Here is a 21,157-nt window from a genome sequence, read left to right as displayed (position 1 = left end):
CCTTGATACACGAACAAACAAAAAGACAGCTAGTGTTTCAGAATTACAGGTTTCATAGACATGGGCACCGTCAAGGCGGCCTCTTGGCAAAATTAGTTAAAGCTGGGGGGGGGTAACAGGTCCATAGTTGCCCTGAAAGGTGGTAATGGGCAGGTCACAAATCAAACACAGGAAATTCTGAAGATATTCCAGGAGCATTTTCAACAATTATATGCTCGTGGGAATTCCCTAAACAGAGCAGAAGTATCAGCATTTCTGGGTAGGGCAGGGTTGGGGAAATTTTCCACAGAGGCGCAGGATTTTTTGGATGCTCCTTTGCACCCTAAGGAATTACAGATGGCAATAAAGGGGCTAAAATTGAATTCTGCGCCGGGGATGGATGGATATTCTGGGGAATTCTATAAAGCGATGCAACTTCCCATAATGGGGCCAATATTAGATTATTACAATGCAGTGTTGGACACGGGGGAGTTCCCACAACATGAAAACACGGCTTTAATAGTAATGCTCCTTAAACCTGGGAAATTGGCGGAGGATCCTGAATCATATAGGCCTATTTCCCTCATCAACGTGGACATCAAATTGTTGTCTAAGGTGATGGCAAATAGATTGATTAGGCACATTCCTGAGGTGGTGTGCCAGGCGCAAGTGGGGTTCATTCCAAAGAGGCACTCGGTGTTACATGTACGCAGAATACTTTTGGCCATGGCACAGAGTACAGCCAAGGGAGACCCAATGATGCTGGTCAGTTTGGATGCTTCTAAGGCGTTTGACCGTGTGTCATGGGAATTCCTTTCTCAAGTATTAGAATGGATGGAGCTGCCGAGGGGGTTCAGGAGATTCATACAAGTTCTATATACTGACGTGGGAGCTAGGATTGCTGTTAATAGGGGTAGATCTGAGCGGTTCCCTATTTATAGAGGAACACGGCAGGGGTGCCCTTTGTCGCCTTTGCTGTTTGACCTCTCCCTAGATCCTTTACTTAGACTTCTGAATGGCTCCACTGAGATAAAAGGGGTGAATCTTGGCCCTGAAACTGTTAAAACATTGGCCTATGCCGACGACATTGTGTTAGCCTTGACCGATCCGCAGTCTTCGCTGGAGAGTGCCTTGTCTTTACTAAAGGAATATGGGGCACTTTCTGGCTTTTCGCTAAACATTCAAAAATCTTGTGCTATGGCACTAGACCAGACATTACAACGCAGGTGGAGAGGGGACTTTCCCTTAAGGTGGGTAGAGGGAGAATTGAAGTACCTGGGGGTTCTCATCCCCAGAGATTTAAGAGCGCTATACTCATGTAATGTTAAACCCTTGGTGCAGCTGACAAAACAGAAACTGTCCCTCTGGCAGGCGTTGCCCCTGTCTCTGTGGGGGAGGATAGCTTTGGTCAATATGCTGTTAGCCCCTAAGTGGTTATATTTATTTCAGCAATTACCGATATTCCTCCAAGGTAAGGAGGAGAAATGCCTAAATAAGCTCTTGCAACAGTTTCTTTGGCAAGGGAAACGTCCTAGGCTCCCGATGTCGACACTTGTCTCTCCCAGGGAGAGTGGTGGGATGGGCCTAACTAGTATAAAACTACTCTCAGTGGCCTGCGGAATGAGACATATAAACGACTGGTTTAGAGGCACATCTGAGTTTTCCCTGACCCCCGTAGAGGTATCGTGGTTCCCGGGGTGGCATTTTAGCTGCCTTCTGCATGGGGGGCGGGGGATGCCACAGCAGGCGCTTCGGCTTCATCCCATGTTATCGGCCCTTCGGGCTACCTGGAGGTGGATTTGTAGGAGACACCGGTTCACGGCACGGGTGACTCCTCTCCTGCCCCTCTGTGACAACCCAAATTTTCCGCCAGGCCATGGAAGAAGTGTATTCACGCGGTGGGCCGGGAAAGGGGTAATTTACTTGTCCCAGGTGCTCACAGAAGAAGGGAGGGTGCGGCCCTATTCGGAGTTAGAGGAATTACTGGGAAAGGGGGCGGGCCATCAGTTCGCGTATCTTCAATTACAGCATTATGTTGCCTCCCTCTGTTGGACTGATCTCACGGAGGATGTGCAGGAAGTATTAGCGGAAATGTATACCCTGGGGGCACAGTTGTCAGTGCCACTTAAATTTCATCTTCAACAATTGAGGGATACAGCATCAGAAATAAACTATGCGCGCTTGGCCCGTGACTGGACAGAGGACTTGGAATGTGCAGTGACAGTAGAGTTATGCCAATCCTATATAAAACATTTGTACACAATGAGATTTTCGATTCCACAACGAGAACGCATGTATAAAATTTTACTCAGATTGTATATAGCTCCGAGGAGGGCTTCTAAATTTGTCGCCCGGTGTGACGGCTCATGCCCAAAGTGTGGAACAGCTACTGCGAATTTGGGTCATATGTTTTGGCATTGTCCGCTGGCCCAGCGGTTCTGGGGAGGGATGCTACAAGTGGTGGAAGGTCAGTGGGGGTGCACTGTGTTGAAGGATCCTTTGATCATTTTTCATAAATATAGTTATTCCTCTTCGCCCCCGGTAGGTTTTAAGGGGTACATACAGATGGCAGTCTATTTTGGGCTGGCCACCATCCTAAAATTTTGGATTTCTGAGAAGGGACCCTCTCTGGCCTTTTGGAGATCCCAGATGATTACACAAATGAGATTGGACCGATGTCAGGTTAGAACGTGGGACAGTGACCCTGGGGAGCAATTCTGGAAGCAGTGGGAACCCCTGTGGCTGACTCTTCCCCCTGGAGGAAGAAGCTTCATACTGAATTTCTGAATGGGAAGGGGGCTACACTGGGTGTAGCATAATTTTGAGCCTTCACTAATTAGAGATATACACTGGGGTCTGTTTGTTAACTCACTTGCTTAGGAATTGGTGTGCTTATATTTGAAAAGAGGGGAGGGTTAGGGGGGAGGGGGGAGGGACAGGGATTAGTTAACAACTGATTTGGCTACTGATGAAGGGTTTCTTTGCTGCTGAATGAATCAGTGTGGCTCTAAGGCTCTATTTTGCAAGTCGAATGTATAGACACTAATAATATAGAGTTCAACACAGATTCCGAAGCTAATGCTGGGGTAGGGCAGTGTCGCCCCGGGGGGGGGGGGGGGGGGGGGGTTAAAGTTAAATGTATGGAGCCAGAATTATATGTAAAAGTGTACATGCACATGCGTTTCAGTATTTCTTGGAGGACTGTTTTTGGTGTTATATTGTTACCAATAAAGATGATTCAAACAAAATCGAGCGTGGTACCAGAAGATTGGAGGGTGACCAGTGTAACGCCGATATTTAAAAAAAGGTTCCAGAGGAGATCCTGGAAATTATATACCGGTGAGTCTGACGTCGGTGCCGGGCAAAATGGTAGAGACTATTATCAAGAACAAAATTACAGAGCACATTCAAAAGCACGGACTAATGGGACAAAGTCAATATGGATTTAGTGAAGGGAAGTCTTGCCTCACCAATCTGCTGCATTTCTTTGAAGGAGTAAACAGACATGTGGACAAAGATGAGGCAGTTGATATTGTGTATCTAGATTTTCAGAAGGCGTTTGATAAAGTCCTTCATGAAAGACTACAGAAGAAATTAGAGAGACATGGGATCGGAGGTGGTGTCTTACTGTGGATTAAAAACTGGTTGAAAGATAGGAAACAGAGAGTAGGATTAACAGGTCAATATTCGCAATGGAGAAAGGTAGTTAGTGGGGTCCCTCAGGTGTCTGTGCTGGAACCTCTGCTTTTTAACATTCATAAATTACCTTGAGATAGGGGTAACTAGTGAGGTAATCAAATTTGCTGATTACACAAGGTTATTCAACGTCGTCAACTCATGGGAAGATTGTGAAAAACTACAAGAAGACCTTACGAGACTGGATGTCTAACGGCAGATGACGTTTAATGTGAACAAGTGCAGAGTGATGCATGTGGGAAAGAGGAACCCAAACTATAGCTACGTCATGCAAGGTTCAGTGTTAGGAGTCACTGACCAAGAAAGGGATCTAGGTGTCATCGTTGATGATACGTTGACATCTTCTGCTCAGTGTGCTGCTGCGGCTAGGAAAGCAAATAGAATGTTGGGTATCATTAGGAAAGTGATTGAAATCAAAAATAAAGATATTATTCTGCCATTGTATCGCTCCATGGTGCGACCGCATCTCGAGTATTGTGTTCAATTCTGGTCGCCTCATCTCAAAAAAGATATAGTGGAATTGGAAAAGGTGCAGAGAAGGGAGACAAAGATGATATAGGGGATGGGACGACTTCCCTATGAGGAAAGGCTGAAGAGGCTGGGGCTGTTCAGCTTGGAGAAGAGGCGGCTGAGGGGAGTTATGATAGAGGTCTATAAGATGAGTGGAGTGGAATGGATCGGGTCGATGTGGAGCGTCTGTTTACACTTTCCAAGAATACTAGGACAATGGGGCATGCGATGAAGATGCAGTGTAGTAAATTTAAAACGAATCGGAGGAAATGTTTCTTCACTCAACGCGTAGTTGGACTCTGGAATTCCTTGCCAGAAAAAGTGGTTAAGGCGGTTAACTTAGCGGACTTCAAAAAAAGGGTTGGATGGCATCCTGGAGGAAAAGGCCATAGAATGTTATTGAATGGACTTGGGAATAAACAGCTTCAATTAAATGCAATAGTTCTCATCATTATAATTGCACAATACTATATTCAATCATCTCTCTTCACCCCTCCCCACTCCTTTGTCTCATTTCCATGGTGCACACACCAGGGGCTTTGCCAACATTGTATTTCGGGGGAGGGGGGGGGGGAGATGTCCCAGCACTGTTATTTACTCAGGCAAAATTAGCTGGCCGAAATTGTCAACCCTGTAAAGAAGGTAAAAGTAGGCACAGGAACCAATACCACATAAAGTACTTGCAGAAAAAGTAGGTACATTGATATGAAAAATTATTTACTCCACTCCCAATTTCTCCTATTACTATGGTAGCTACACCCCTTATATCAGCCGTGGCGCTTATAAGCAGTATCATTAAAAATACTGTACCAGTATAGGAGCAAAAAATAGCTTGTGATTTTTTTTTTCATTATAAATAATTATAAATAATTTCTATAAGCTGTTACAGCTCTAATATACCCAATGCAAAATAAAACAGCAGATGTAAATTCTCAAATTGGACATCTTCCAAACAATGAAATGAAAATAAAATTATTTTTTTTCTACCTTTGTTGTCTGGTGACTGTTTTTCTGAACATGTTGGTCCCAGTCTCTGATTCTGAAGCTCTTTATGTGATCCCTTAACTCCGTTTCCAGGGCTTCCTTTCCATTTATTTCTTTACTTTCCTCCTTCATTTCTTGCCCTACATCCATATGTAAAAGCTGGGTCCTCTGCGGACTTGACTGGAGGAGGTATAGAGTGGATCCAGCTTTTGTCTATCATCCATGTGCAGATACTCTCTTTTCCCTTTCCCTCACCTTGTCAGTATTCATCTCCTTCCTCTCTCCATCACGTTCAGCATTTTTCCTCTCCCCTCCATCCATGTCCAGCATTTCTCCACTCTCCTTCCCTCCATCCATGTTCATCTCACTTCTTCTCTCTTTCCTCCCCTCCATCCATGTCCAGCATTTCAACTCTCTTTCCTCCCCTCCATCCATGTCCAAAATTTCTCCTCTCTCCCCTAAATCCATGTGCATCTCCTCCTCTGTCTTCCTTCCCCTCCATCCATGTCAGCATTTCTCCTCTCCCCCTCCACTCCATCCATGCGCATCTACGTCCTCTGTCTTTCCTCCCCTCCATCCATGTCCAGTATTTCTCCTCTCTCCCTTCCCCTCCAATCGTGTGCATTTCTTTCCTTCCCTCCAACATTTCTCCTCTCTTCCCTGCCCGCCACTCCATGTCCAGAAACTCTGCTCTCATCCCCTGCCCTCTCTTCCCATCCATGTGTAGATTCTCCTCTGCCCTCCCATCTGTGTCCAACGATTCTCCTCTCTCCCCTGCCTTCCATGCCCAGCGATTCTCCTCTGCCCTCCCTCCCATCTATGTCCAGCAATTTCTCCTCTCTCCCCTGCCCTCCCCTCCATGTCCAGCGATTCTCCTTTGTCCCCTATCCTCCCCTCCATGTCCAGTAACTTGCCCCAGGCCTCCATCTGCCCCCCCTTTTAAGTTCCAGCACCCCACCTGCAACCAGTTAATAAGTTAGGGGGCAGTTACTTTTTCACATGGATGTTGGATAACTTTGTTCCTTAAAAAGTAATAATTCAAAAACTGTGTTACGTGTTTACTCAGGTTCCCTTTGACTAATATATTTTGTTTAAAGATCAGAAACAATTCAGTCTGACACACATGCAGTGATAGGAGAAATTGGGAGTGGAGTAAATAATTTTTCATATCAATGTACCTACTTTTTCTGCAAGTACTTTGTGGTATTGGTTCCTGTGCCTACTTTTACCTGCTTTACAGGGTTGACAATTTCGGCCAGCTAATTTTGCCTGAGTAAATAACTTTTATTATCCTCTAAGGATAATATCCTCTAAGGGTGCTGAAGTTAGTCACCTAGATGCAGCATGCTGGCGCCAGAATTCTGTTATGGAATACTAGCATAAATCGGTGTCCTACGCACCGCACCTATAATTATGTTCACACACATGTCAAATAATAGATGTAAATATGCATGCCTAAATGTGGCACTTCAGCACATAATTTATTTACCCACATGTACACCCACATGCATTTACAAACTAAGGGGTATGTTTACTAAGGCGCGCTATAGACATTTTGGAGTGGAGGAGTAACCGAGTGGTTAGTGAGTGGACTTTGATCCTAGGTGACTGGGTTTGATTCCCACTGCAGCTTCTTGTGACTCTGGGCAAGTCACTTAAACCTCCATTGCCCCAGGTATACATAAGTACCTGCACATACTTTGTAAACCACTTTGAATGTAGTTGCAAAAAAACATAGAAAGTATATCAAGTCCCATTCCCTTCCCCCCTTTCCTTTTTAACACGTGTTAAACACTATTGCGTCCATAGGAATGTATTGTTATCTCAATAGGGGATAAAGATTGCCCAAAATAGTCACCTATATATAGTAATCTACATAGGCGCTCGGTATAAGAGGCTTGGAGAGGCTAAGCCTCCCCCCTGCTGCAGCAGAATGGATCAGCTGTGGAGTCCAGCTGCTCTGAGGGGATTAAATTGTTGATTTACCGCCATCCTCACAGCAGGAGCTGCAGTGAAAGCCCTCTAGCAGTTGTAGAAATTGGTTTATGGTTTGTTTACCTTACTGCTGGGAAAGCAGGGGGGGTTGGCTGGAGGTGTCCTGGGTTGCCAGGGAGATATTTAACGAGGATGACTTCCTGACCTGCACTGAGGACAGATAGCAGCAGAATGGATACTGGGCCAACATGATCAGAAAAAGTCACCAGACAACAAAGGTAGAAAAGATCATTTTATTTTCATTATAGGGTTTGGAATATGTCCACTTTGAGAATCAGGTGCTCAACATTAAAAGTTTATATTTATTTACTTATTTATGGCATTTTATCCCACAGTAAACATGAATTAGGATGTTTTGTGGCTCTACATGAGAATTGTGATGATATGATCCCTTGTTTCATATTGTTGACAGTCTGCATTTTCCATATGAGTGGTATATTGGTGTATTAGGTTCTGCCCAGTGTAATATTTATGGTACAGTAAGGTTCTGAGTGTGTTTTTGGACAAAGTTGTGCATAGTGTTTTGCAGTTGAGCGATTGTGGTTAGAATATGCTTTGAGCAACCACTTTATTCTTTGACATATGATACATATCTAATATCTAAATTTAATAAAAGGTATTAATTGTGACTTTTATTTTTATTTATTTTTTCTGCGTGTTATCAGACAATTATGGATTTAAGCTCCACCCCTAACCCCGCCCCCTTTAGCCTCCCCAAACAGTTGGGCCACCGACCGCCTATGGTAATCTACTTTAATTGTGGGACTCCTTAGCAGTTATATACCTCTTTATAATAGGAATGTATTGGCGCATTAGTGTTTAACGGGCCTTAACTTTAAAGGTGTGTTAGAAATGCTAACTCGTCTTAATGAACATACCCCTAAGTGAATTGTGTGCCTAAATTATAGAATAGTGCTGAGCACGAATAGCACTTAACCCACGTAAGTGCTAGTACTTTGTAATTAGCATGCAAATGGTGCTAACATTTTAGAATGAGGAGGTCAATGGTTAGTGCAAACTGGAGTAAATCTTGTTTTGCTGAGCAGTTTAAAGTATTTAGCACTCAGCTATCTTCGTAGATCCAAAGTCCTGTCTTCACCTAAACAGCTTCACGATTCTGTAAGCGCACTTTTTCTGTTTATGGGGTGGTATACTTTGCAGTACTTTATAGAAATATAGGGCTAAATGAATGCTGCAAAACATGCATAACTTATTTGTTTGACAATAATTATAGACAAGAAGAGACATGATGGATTCCAGTTAGGTTAAGCTTTACATTTCTTGTTGACAGGCATTTGCAAGTAAAATCACAGGCATGTTACTAGAATTGTCCCCGGCTCAGCTTTTACTTCTGTTAGCTAGTGAAGATTCGCTTAGAGCAAGAGTTGATGAAGCTATGGAACTCATTATTGCGCATGGAAGGTATGTACTGAAAAGAGAATATCTAAGGTAAGATTCATACATTAAAATGGGATAGCAGTTGTCAAATTGTGTCCATTTGTGACCACAATTAGCCAGTTATGAGATGAATCATATTAGCAGTTTGTACTGTTCTCTCTGTTAGTCTTCAAAAAATAAAGAATTGGTTTATAAATGTGATACAGATGGTTGTATGTACATCTTATTTTTGAACTGGTTCAGACTTCAGATCACTTTCAGTTCTTTTGTTAAAACCACCCAAATAAACGGTATTAACGTATTCTATTTCAGAAACAATGTAGACGTTCAGCAAAGTCTGAATACTATTTTTTAAAAAATGTTTATAGGTAGACATTTGCAGGGAGTACTCACTGAAACTGGCAGTAATAATTCCTCCAGCTCTTGTGGTTCAGCATTATATGTATAACAGTATATCTAAGTTTCTTCTACTGATTAATTTTTTTTGGCCTAGACTTTGTAGCATCGCAGAACTAATCAATGAATCAAGTAGCGCTATAGAAATGATAAGTAGTAGTAGTAGCTTTGAAACAACAGCAGTTTTATTCCATATTATTCCCACCAGTCCAGTCCAGAACCAATGTGTTGTGCCCATCTACCAACAGAGGGAGACAGAGATCAGTCACTTGCGAGCTCTGCCGTATAAAGGACACCATATAGTCTGAGCTCAACAGTTTTTTTTTTCTGTCTCCTGCAGATAGTGACGAGCTAACTATTTAGTTTTTCTACTCTGATGGCAGCTCCTGGACTAGTTGGAGAACTGGTTTCTAGTTGAGTTCTAGGAGGAGGCATCCAGGGGTTGCCTTATTTAAAAAAAATAATAGAAATAAAGTTATAAGGGGAATACGTAGAGGCATCTGAGTCGTCACGAATTTACATCAGGCATGGATTCTGTTGAAAAATGCCATCCTGGAAGCCCAGGCCAAATATATTCCGTGTATTAAAAAAGGAGGAAGGAAGACCAAACGACAGATGGCATGGTTAAAAAGTGAGGTGAAGGAAGCTATTAGAACTAAAAAAAAAAAAAAGTCCTTCAGAAAATGGACGAAGGAACAGACTGAAAATAAGAAACAGCATAAGGAATGTCAAGTCAAATGCAAAGCGCTGATAAGGAAGGCAAAGAGGGACTTTGACACAAAAATTGCGTTGGAGGCAAAAGCACATAGTAAAAACAATTTTAGGCATATTAAAAGCAAGAAGCCAGCAAAAGAATCGGTTGGACCGCTAGATGACCAAGGGGTAAAAGGGGCAATCAGGGAAAACAAAGCCATATCGGAGAGATTAAATGAATTCTTTGCTTTGGTTTTCATTGAGGAAGATTTGGGAGAGATACCGGTTCCAGAAAGGGTATTCAAAGCTGAGTCAGAGAAACTGAATGAAATCTCTATAAACATGGAGGATGTAATGGCTCAATTTGACAAAATGAAGAGTAGCAAATTTCCTGGACCAGGTGGTATACATCCCAGAGTGCTGATAGAATTGAAAAATGAACTTGTGGAACTATTGCTAGTAATATGTAATTTATCTTTAAAATCAAGCATGGTAACCGAAGATTGGAAGGTGGCCAATGTAACACTTAACCCTCAATTGCCCCAAGTACAAATAAGTACCTGTATACAATATGTAAGCCGCATTGAGCCTGCCATGAGTGGGAAAGTGCGGGGTACAAATGTAACAAAAAAAAAAACCGCCAGAGGAAATTTGGAGAGTCCATGGGATAGGAGGTAGTGTCCTGTTGTGGATTTATAAACTGATAAAAAGGTAGAAAACAGAGAGAGGGGTTAAACGGTCAGTATTCTCAATGGAGAAGGGTAGATAGTGGGTTTCACCAGTGGTCTGTGCTGGGACCGTTGCTTTTTAACATATTTATATATGATCTAGAGTTGGGAGTAACTAGTGAGGTAATTAAATTTGCTGACGACACAAAGTTATTCAAACTTGTTAAATTGTAAGATGATTGTGAAAAATTACAAGAGGACCTTACTAGAGAGAGACTAAATGGCTGCTTCTCTGTGTATTCCATGCCTCATTCTGGTGCTCCTTCAGCCTCTCTCATTGGCAGATGATCAGAAACAAACGTGCGCTAGAGGCTGTTAGTGCCATACTAGCGCCTGCATTTGCTACCACCCCATGATCAGAGCCCCCAAGCACGTAAATCAACGCGCTCGCTGGCTCTTGAGTGCAACTAGCATGCAAATTCATGTTAAACAGGGCTCTTAGCTCAAGTAGCATGCAAATGCATGCTAAACCTATTCCTCCCCAATGATCAGTGAGCAGTGTGCCAAACATTGGTGCACTGTCCGCAGCGAACCAGAGCTGGCATTAGGGTTTGCAGACAATTGGGAAGAAATGCTGAGCCCTGTCCTGCATGCATTTGCATGCTAGCAGGCCCCCCATTCCCCCCAATGCAGCTCCCCGCTCTCCCCCCCCCCCCCCCCCCTGCAGGAGCAGGAACCCTGACCCTCCCCCAAGCGACATGGGGGCTCCAGTCCCCCTGATCTCCCCCCGATGCAAATTCATGGGGGCTGGAGCACCCCTTACCATGGGCGGGAAATACACGCCTGCTTTAATTACTGCAGCAACAAAAACCGTAACATCTCTTGCAATAACACTAAATCTATAATATTTAGCAGACGTATATAAAGGAGTCCATGTTGCTTCTGTACAAATATCCTGCAGCAAGACGTATCTCCTTTTCGTATCGAAGCATAGGTCCCAGCACTCCTATATGTGAGTGCAAATTTCACTTAATGCCAATTAGTACCGATGGATATGGATTGCAGGGCAGGCCTCAGGCAGAGAGGGGAAATGCTGAATAGGGATGAATGGAGGGGGCAGGTGACAGAGAAACATGGATGGCCATGGATTGGGAGGGCAGGGCTCAGGGAGAGAGGGGAATTGCTGGAAAAGGATGAATGGAGGGGGCAGGGGACAGATGGCCATGGATTGGGAGGGCACGGCTCACACTCTCTCTCTCATATACAATGTCTTTCTGACTCACTCTCACACACTCTGTCTCACACTGTATCACATTCACTCTCTATGTGCCACACAGTCACTCACACACTCGCTTGGTCTCATACACACACTCTCTCTCACACTGTGTCTCACATACACACTTGCACACACTCTCATTCTCACACACACACTCTCTCACAAACACACTCACACCCAGACTCACTCTCTCTCACACACACTCACACTTTCACTCTGACTCTCAAACAGTCACTCTCACATACACTCTCCCAAACATACACACTCCAAGGAAAACCTTGCTAGCGCCCGTTTCATTTGTGTCAGAAACGGGCCTTTTTTACTAGTGTCAAATAAATGGCTACAGTCTTTAAATGTAAGATCCTCAAGAGACATTTTGTTCAAAGTCTCAAAAGGTGCAAAGTTAAGGCCCAAAGCACCAAATTTAGTTTCTATTCTGGAAAAAAAACTGATGAATTGGAGGTCTAAGATGGGCCACTCCTTTAAGAAAATGAACTGCATCCAAATGAGATGATAAGAGCAACCTCTGAACATAACCTGACTAACAAGCAAGAGCCACAACCAAGACTTTCAAAGAATCAAGTGCTAAACCCATTTTGTGACCGTCCTGCAAAAAAGCCACAATCTGTGCTAGGAAAGCTCAAAAGAAAGAGAACGCTTTGATTGAACACCAAGCTTTAAAAACTCACCAAACACAGACATACACCAAAGAAGTCAAATCTCTTCTTCATATGCAATAAGTTGAAAATACCATCTGAATAACCTCAATGCCTCAGATAAGAACTCTCACTGAACAAGCTGTAAAACAAAATGAAGATGGATCTTCCATAACAGTTGTGCATTACAGAAGACAACTTCTCTCTTGTGGAAATCTGTGAGGATTTTGAGATGAACCAAGTCCAGGAACCAAGGTCTTCGAGGCCAAACAGGAGCTACAGGAAATATGAGGCTATAATGAGAGACAATTCTTTGTAGGGCCTGGCCTATCACTAGCCACAGAGGAAACAAGAGTCCCTGATGTGGCCAAGTTTGGACTATAGCATCAAAACCCTCCAACCCCTGTTCCTTCCTATGACTGAAGAACTAACATTCTGGCTCAATGCCATCAAATCCAGAATGGGAATTGTAGGACTTCCACCAAGAAAAGAGGAGGAGAAAAGCCTACTGGACCACTCTCACTCTCTAGGGTCAAAGGAATGCCTGCTGAGAATATCTGTCTGTATGTTTTGAGTTCCAGCAATATGATCTGCCAATACAGCAATGATGTAAGATTCAGACCAGTGCAGTAAAGCAGACACCTCCAGAGCCATTCCAGCACTTTTTCTCTCTCTACCTGTTCACATACACCATTGCTACTGTGTTGTCTGATAGAATCCATACTGCTTTACCTCAAAAAGAATAGCTCTCATTTCCAAATGGTTTTCTAAGAGGCCTCCAGGGCTGATGACCTGCCTGAGGCAATGAGCCCCCCCACCCACAAAAAAAAAAACAAGTTGGCATATGTTGTTAGAATTATCCAACTCGGGGACCAACTGCATGCCCTTATTGAGGTTGCAAAGATTCAACTACCACCTCAAACTGCGGCATCCTCCTGAGCCCATGGAACTAGACACTTGTAAGACTTGAGTATGAACCACCCAACAGCTAGTAGAGATCTTTGAAGTGTTCCCATATGAGCTCAGACCCATGGCACCAAGTCTATGGTCATCATCATAAAGCGCAGCACCTGCATGTAATCACATGCTGAGGGACAGGCAGGTCTAATCATGCTCAAATCAAGGCCTGAATCTTGGAGACATCTCTGAGTACGCAGAAAGCTCTGCCTTCGATATTGAATTGAGCTCTCAGGTAGTTGATACTCTGTGAAGGTGAACAGCTGATTTTCTTGAAGTTTATGAACTAGCTGAGATCCTGGAAGAGCTGGCCTAAATTAACCAGTCATCCAGATGAGGCTGAATCTGTGGCCAGAACACAAGTCAAAGTGCAAAATTAGAGTTGTCCCAGAACTACAAACTTTAGAGGCCCTTTTCTTTTTTCTTTAACTGTATAAAGCATGAACATGTCAAAGCTACAAAAGACCACAGAAATGTTTAGATGCAATATCCAATTTAGGCAACCAAAGCCCGTCTCCCTCACACCACCAAATACATATAATGCAAACAAAAGAAAATGCTTAGTGAACAAAAACAACAGGACTATCCAGTCAATCCAAAGGCCCCCCCTTCCCAAAAAACCATTCACAGTCAGAGTACCAGTCCCCTCCGCATCTGATAAGGGTGCCACATACTAAGAAAGGGCCCCATTTTTGCATTTTCATTGCTGTTAATTTAGATATCAGACAGAGGTCATCAATCTTGTTGAAAGGTTGATCTGTAGATGGTGAAGTGGCTTGTTTCCAGTGGGAGGCTAGACAAATTCTGGCTGCCATGATGACCCAGTCAACCAGTTTTGTTGCTCGTCCCCTTGTCCCCGACAGCAGTCCATTCAACAAATAATTATAGATACCTAGTCCATTCAACAAATAAGTATAGATACCTAATGGAACTGGATGACCTAAGATGTCGTCTAACTAGGGCTGTACATCGATTACAATTTTTAATTGCACGATTAATCACAGCTGGGGAGAGAGAGTGAACCACACAGCTGCTTGTGTCTGATGATTTTCCAACTCTTACCAGTAGCTCAGAGGTCCAGCAGCAACACCTGCTTTGAGGCAGGTCCCAGTTACACCAGCAGCTCTCACAGAGGAGGAGGGATGTCAGCGAAACCAGCAGCTCTGCGGGGGGGGGGGGGGGGGGGGGGGGGGGAGGGTAAGAGGCACCAGTAGCAGTTCTGGGGAGGGGGGGGGGTCAGAGGCATCAGCAGTTCTGGGGAGGGGGGGGGTCTGTTGAAGCACCAGAATGAGGCTTTTAGTTTCCTGATACCCAAATGATTGAAAACTCCACGCCGTTTCAGACAGCACTCTAAAAATAGTTTTGGAACAGCGCAGGGCTTTACCACCCCTATGATCAGAGATAATAGCATGCAAATTTATGAGCGCTATTATCTCCAATCATAGGGTAAAGTGCAGGAGGATTGTGCCTGAGCATCCTCCCGCACTTGCTTGACAGGTCTGGGATGTCAAAAGTCCAGACCAGTCAAACACAGGGGCTGGAGGTCTGTGGACCACCAGAACCCAAACAGCATGGCCCTAGTGACCTAGTACCCCCAACCCAAGTCAGCGACAGAGGCTGGAGATCTCCAAACCTCCCTCCAGCATCTCCCCAAGAAAAGCCCTGGTGGCCCAGCCCATTGGGCCGTGAATCAACCCCCCCCCCCCCCCCCCCCCCCCCCCGACCTGGTGGCCTAGCAGCCCTCTTCCCTGCACCTTTGTTGGAGGAGGGAGATAGACTCCCTCCTCTTCCAGCAGCGCTGCCTCGAAAATGGCAGTGCCCTGCCCAGTGCATCCTGGGATGCGCTGGGTGGGGCTTCACACCATATAAGGGAGGCGGTGCTGCTGGAAGAGGAGGGAGTCTATTCTGGTAGAAGCAATAAGGAACTAATTTTCTTTCCCTGAGTTCCACCAGACCAGTGCTGACTTCTCTCCTGGTATTCTGTTTGTTCCTTTTTCTGTTTTAAAGCAATGTTGTCCTATTGTAGTTTTGTTGATTATTTTAGAACCCTGGATTCCTCCTTTAAAGAATTAAATAAGGAGAGTTCTAGCCATTATTTTGTTATAGAAAAGCTGTTGCATGTGGGTTGCAGCTGCCCTTTATAGGGCACAACTTACAAGTGATTGGTGTCTGTCTCCGTCTGTTGGTTAGATGAGCACAACCCATTGATCCTGGAATGGTCTGGTGGACCTCAAGGAAAGAAAATGAGCTGTATTGAACAGATTTCTCTTTAGCTTGATACCCCATCTTACCAAGATGTTGTGAACACTTGTTTTCCAGATTTCTTTTTATATGTTAGGGATATTCAGAAATTGGTTAACATGTAACGCTTCTTTTTTTACAGAGAAAATGGGGCAGATAGTATCCTGGACTTAGGGTTATTGGACTCAACAGAAAAAGTACAGGTAGGGATATACATGTCTCATAAATCAATATTACTTATACAGAAGTGTGCTATGAAAATGGCTGTTTTATGTAGCTTTCATATGTAGTATGACGTGGTTACTGTGATAGACTCTCAATTATAATAAAATTTGTAAAATTTTGTACTTACACCCTGCTGAAAAGTTAGTATTAAAACATCTTAAGCAAAATATATGATTATATGTTTTAATTAACAGGGTTTTGTAGCTGTATTTAAAACTTTTAGGCTTTAACTAATAAACGCCAATAAAACATCCCCAGTGCAGAAATAAAATAGGCATTTATTGGATAAACACTGGAAACACATCACTACCCCTAGTATTCTCTTACTTCTTCCTTTGCCTGCATTTAATTCTCTCTTATATTATTGTTCTTTTTCCATACTGGTGACTCCTCATCTACACATATGTATGCATTTGATTCCACAGAAATAGGTACTCAGCAATGGTACATGCTCCAGAAAAACACTAGGGTTTTTTGTACTCTAAAACATAAATTTACAATGTATAAACACCTAAATATAAAATCTCATATTTAGCCAATTAGATATTTCTCTGCTATTTATTTCTGCTCTACTAGGAGATGGGTGCAGTTCAGTACAGATATATATATGAGAGACAGTCCCTGCTTCTTGGATCTTAAGTCTAGTCAAAAAGACAATTTGGCATTAGGAAATTAATTAATTGTAGTAAACCAGTGTTTAAAAGCAGCCTCAAAACGTTGAGTTTTTATTCTGGGTTAGTATATGGCCAGAGAAAAAGCTTGATGAAATTATTCTATACCTAAACCAACCACCTACTAATCCCTCTAAACTGATTATATTAGCCATATTATCATATTTTTTTCTTTTTCATTATGTGTTATGTAAATTATTCCACAGACACATCTTCCTTAATTCTTACATAGTAATATGTTAATTTAGAACAAACCTCTCACTCTGTTCATAACTATATCTTTTGCAATATAATGTAAGCCACATTGAGCCTGCAAATAGGTGGGGAAATGTGGGTTACAAATGTAGCAAATAAATAAATAAGTGGTTAGTGATGGGGAGAAGGGAATAGATAAGAGTGACTTTGCTCCATGAGCACAGGTGTAGGGAGAGATCAGAGAAGTAATGAAGAATTATAGAACAAATTCACTTTCAGGTGAGTAGGAAAAGCCTGTACCGTGTTCAAAAGAGAATTAGGAGCCATGTAGTGAGTGACCTGAGAAGAGGAGTTACATGGTAATATCTTCCTCCAATATTAAGTTATGTAGTTTAGTATTAGATAGACTGTAATGAACATATGGTTCAGAATCAGACCTGTGAGAAGCAGGTTGCAGCACTTTCAAGTGGGAGTTGATGAAACAGTAAATACGGGTTTTGGTATTCAGGCAGGAAGAGAAGATAACTTAAACTTAAAAAAATTAAGATTCAGTGTTTTGTGTCCATGTTTTAACATTGATTTGGTATAAACATGTGTACCTATCCTTTTGTTGGAGAATTTTAAAGTTGGTAATTGTGTTCTGGTACTAGGAAAATAGGAAGCGCCATGGCTCTAGTCGAAGTGTAGTAGACATGGAACTAGATGATACAGATGATGGGGATGACAATGCTCCACTCTTTTACCAACCTGGAAAAAGAGGCTTCTACACACCGAGGACTGGCAAAAATACAGAGGCACGGCTCAACTGTTTCAGAAACATTGGCAGGTAGGATCTACCACAAGCTGGGATATTTGTACATTGCTTAGGCTGTACACATGCTTCAATAAAGCAAATTGCAATTGGTCCACAACGTGTCAGCAAAGATGATATTTGGGACACCTAAATTTGATAATGTAACCTGTTTGCTGACAAGTCTACTGGCTCCCTCGAGAAGCATGGTGCTATTTTATCTTTCAATGATTTTTATTAAAGCCGTAAGTAATCAAACAATACAAATGTGTATATATCAATCAGTCTCAAAACCACAAGACTTAACAAAACAAGTTTTTTCACATTTGAGTCCCCAAATGCTGTCCCCGATTCTTTTATCATTTTATATCCCTCGTCCCCCCTCCCCCCACCCTCTCCTCCCTCCCTCCCACCCTCTCCCTCCTCTAGACTCTGGTATTGGGATCTAATGTCACTTCTGTAGGGATCTGACGGGTGTCACTTTGTCTCAGTTCTCTATTCCAATTTGCACAAGATCCTCTGTCTGATCTTAGGCTGTAGGGTACTCCAGTATCGCTCCCATACCCCACGGAATACTTTCCGCTCCTGATCTGGGTGAGCGGCCTCGAGAAGTCCACATAGTTCAAGGTGTAGCAATTCTGTCATCTTTGTTCTCCAAAGCTCTCTGGTGGGCGCCTGTGTCTCTCTCCAGTTAAGTAAAATCACCCTTTTTCCTATTAGCACTGTCCTTCTTAAAAAGCCCGTGCATCCCGCTGGAATCGGCTTTGCCACAGCATATGTGTCAAACAATAGCAGTGGGGTATCTCCCACTGTCCGCTTCCAGTGATGGCTGACCTCAGCCAGCACCTGCTTCCAGAATGCTCTAATCTGTACACAATGCCAGAACATATGGCCCAAAGTTGCTCTGTCCTCTCCACATTTGGGGCAATTTCCTACTCCAAAACCTGCCCTTCGCGCTCTGGCTGGTGCTATAAAGGCCCGCATGGCAAATTTATATTGTTGTTCCCATTGTCTAGTAAACGTTGATCTGTGCAAGATGGACAGCAGGAAGCTTTGTATAATGTCAGCTGTTATCTCGACCTTGAGGTCCTGCTTCCAATCTTGTGCCACCTTGCGATAGTCAATGTCCTCTGTTGTGTCTAGGAGATACCTATGATGAAATCGCAATGGCACTATTTCTTCCGATCTTAGAGTAAGCGCTGTTGATATCGTTTCCTGTACATCTTCGGCCAAATTCATTGCACCCAGGGAGCGAGCATAGTGTTTCACCTGTGCGTGTGCATAAAAGTCTGATGCAACCAGTCCGAATTCTCTTTGTAGATCTGCAAGTGGCTTAACCTGCCCTTCTTCATTCAATATCTGGAAAAGGTATTGAATCCCCTTTGTCCTCCAGGATTTGAAGTGTTGTGCTGATGACCCATCTGGGAAATCCGGGTTAAGACGTAGTGATATAAATGGAGTCGCATCTGCTGCAAAGCCTTGTCTTCGGCACAGCCAACGCCACATTGCTCTCACTGATCTCACGAAACAGTTCAAGGGTTGTTGTCTAACAGGTCTTATTTTTGGTGTGTGCATTAAGCAGCTGAGATGTACCTCCGGCACCAATGAGGCTTCCAGCTGTGTGTTTGTAAATTGTTGGCTGCCTGCTAGCCAATCCCGCACATGTCTCATGGTGCAAGCAATTGTAAGGTACCTGATACTGAGTAATCCCATGCCTCCATGTGCTTTAGGTTTACATAGCACATTCAACGCTATTCTGGGGCGTTTATTATTCCATAAAAACTTCCTTAAGACTGCATGCAGTGCTTTCTCCTCCCTGCCTCGCAGATACAAGGGCAGCAACTGGAATCTGTACAGCCATTTTGGTGCTATCATCATGTTAAAAAGAGCAATTCGCCCCGCCAGAGAGAGCGGACAAGAGCCCCATATCCCCAAAAGGCGTCTAGTTTCCTCTAGCAACGGCTGTACGTTCCTCCTATATAGTGTCGATAAGTCTACCGGGATTTCCACCCCCAGATATGTAAGTTTCTCATCTACCCACTTAAAAGGAAAAGGACCCTTCCAATTAGACCTAACAGTGGGGGACATCGGTAACGCCAAGGACTTTCCCAGATTTAGTTTGAACCCTGATAACTGCCCATACTCTCCTAGGCTCCCCAGTAGTCGCGCCACTGATGTTTGCGGGTCATCTGCTAGAATCAATAAGTCGTCTGCATAGGCTAATAGTTTCACCTCCCCCCCACCCACCTTCATGCCCTGGATTCCGGGCTCTGCACGAATTTTACATAGCAAGGGTTCTAGTGTTATCAAAAATAGTAACGGGGACAGAGGGCACCCCTGTCTTGTTCCCCGCCTTATCAAGAATTTTTGTGTTCTGACCCCATTTACCAATAGCTGGGCCTGGGGATCTTCATAGAGCATCTTAACAGCTTGTAGGAACCAGCCACGTATCCCAGTCCACTTTAGTGTCTCAAACATAAATGGCCAGGTCACCCTATCGAAAGCGCGCTCGGCATCTAAGCTTATCACTAGGCCTGTTGCAGCTTCCCTAGGTGTTGCTATCACTGCTGCAATCAACTTCCGCACATTTAACACTGAGTGTCTACCACGCACAAATCCTACTTGTTCCTCCCCCACTAACGTTGGTAGTACATTCGCTAAGCGCTCTGCTAATAACCGGGAGAGGATCTTAATGTCCACATTAATTAATGAGATAGGCCTATAGGCAGCAGGGTCTGTAGAGTCTCGTCCTGGTTTGGGAATTAATGTAATTATCGCCTCGTTCGCGTATCTGGGGAGCCTTCCTGCTTCTATCGCCTCTTCGAATAGGCCTATCAGGGGTCCCACCACTTGTTGCTTAAGCAATTTATAAAACTCACCCGAAAACCCATCCGGCCCAGGTGCGGAGTGCATCTTCAGGGCTTGTAACGCTCTCATCACTTCCTTGGCGTCTATGGGGGAATCTAAAGACTCCATTTGGTCTTCTGTTAAATGTGGCATTGTAGCTTGAGTTAGATATTCTTGAATCTTCCCCTGTATCTCTGCCCCTGTCTGCTCCCCGGAATACACCCCTTCAAAGTGTGTTCTAAAAATTTCTGCAATTTCCTCTGGGTTTGTAGTGTAAGTGTGGGGGCCATTCCGTATTCTAGTCACCATTTGTCGTCTGCGAACTCCTTTAACCAGCCTAGCCATCATCCCTCCCGGGCGATCCCCGAATCTATTAAGATGGTATTTACGTACCACCGTTGCTCTCATTAACCTCTCCTGGAGCAGGCTATTTAGCTCTGTCCGCGCTGCAATTAAGGACTCAAACAAAGCTTGTGTAGCATGCGCCGTATATTCCCGCCTGGCCCGTTTTACCCTCTTCTCTGCCTGTACCACCCGCTGTGCGATTTGCCTATTCCTCCTACCAATGTATGCCATCACCTCCCCCCGCATTACTGCCTTTGCAGTGGACCAAAACAGGCCGGCGTTGTCCGCATGCTGCGCATTATTCGATTGGAAATCTGCCCACCTATCAGCTAAATATATGGCAAACTCATTGGAAGAATAAAGATATGCTGGGAAGCGCCAGCCTCCCGGTGTGCAGTAGTATGGTTGTGCCTCTATATCTATCCAGATTAAAGCGTGGTCTGAGATCTCATCTGGGCCTATGGTTGCGTCCAAAACCTGGGAAAATAACTGTTGCGAGACAAGAATGTAATCAATATGGTGCTATTTTAAAATTTGTACTTTTGTATGTAGGATTCTACAGGGTCAAACACCAAGGTATCTGATACAACAAATTGAGCTCCCTCAAACAAATATATTTTTTGCATTCTCAGGCC

The 21,157-nt window shown here is 43.8% G+C and overlaps 1 protein-coding gene across 1 annotated transcript in view; it reads left to right on the top strand.

Annotated features, from left to right (window-relative positions):
- Positions 1-21,157, top strand: part of UBR5 (ubiquitin protein ligase E3 component n-recognin 5) — a 651,214-nt gene that overhangs the window by 581,884 nt on the left and 48,173 nt on the right. Inside the window, 3 exon segments of the mRNA XM_030189847.1 lie at positions 8,456-8,586; positions 15,592-15,652; positions 17,191-17,366. Coding sequence (XP_030045707.1) covers positions 8,456-8,586; positions 15,592-15,652; positions 17,191-17,366 — 368 coding nt within the window.

Source organism: Microcaecilia unicolor, chromosome 1 (genome assembly GCF_901765095.1).
Source record: "Microcaecilia unicolor chromosome 1, aMicUni1.1, whole genome shotgun sequence".
Classification (NCBI taxonomy): Eukaryota; Metazoa; Chordata; class Amphibia; order Gymnophiona; family Siphonopidae; genus Microcaecilia; species Microcaecilia unicolor.
The sequence above is the reverse complement of the archived record's forward strand: the minus strand, read 5'-3'. Positions and strand labels throughout refer to the sequence as shown.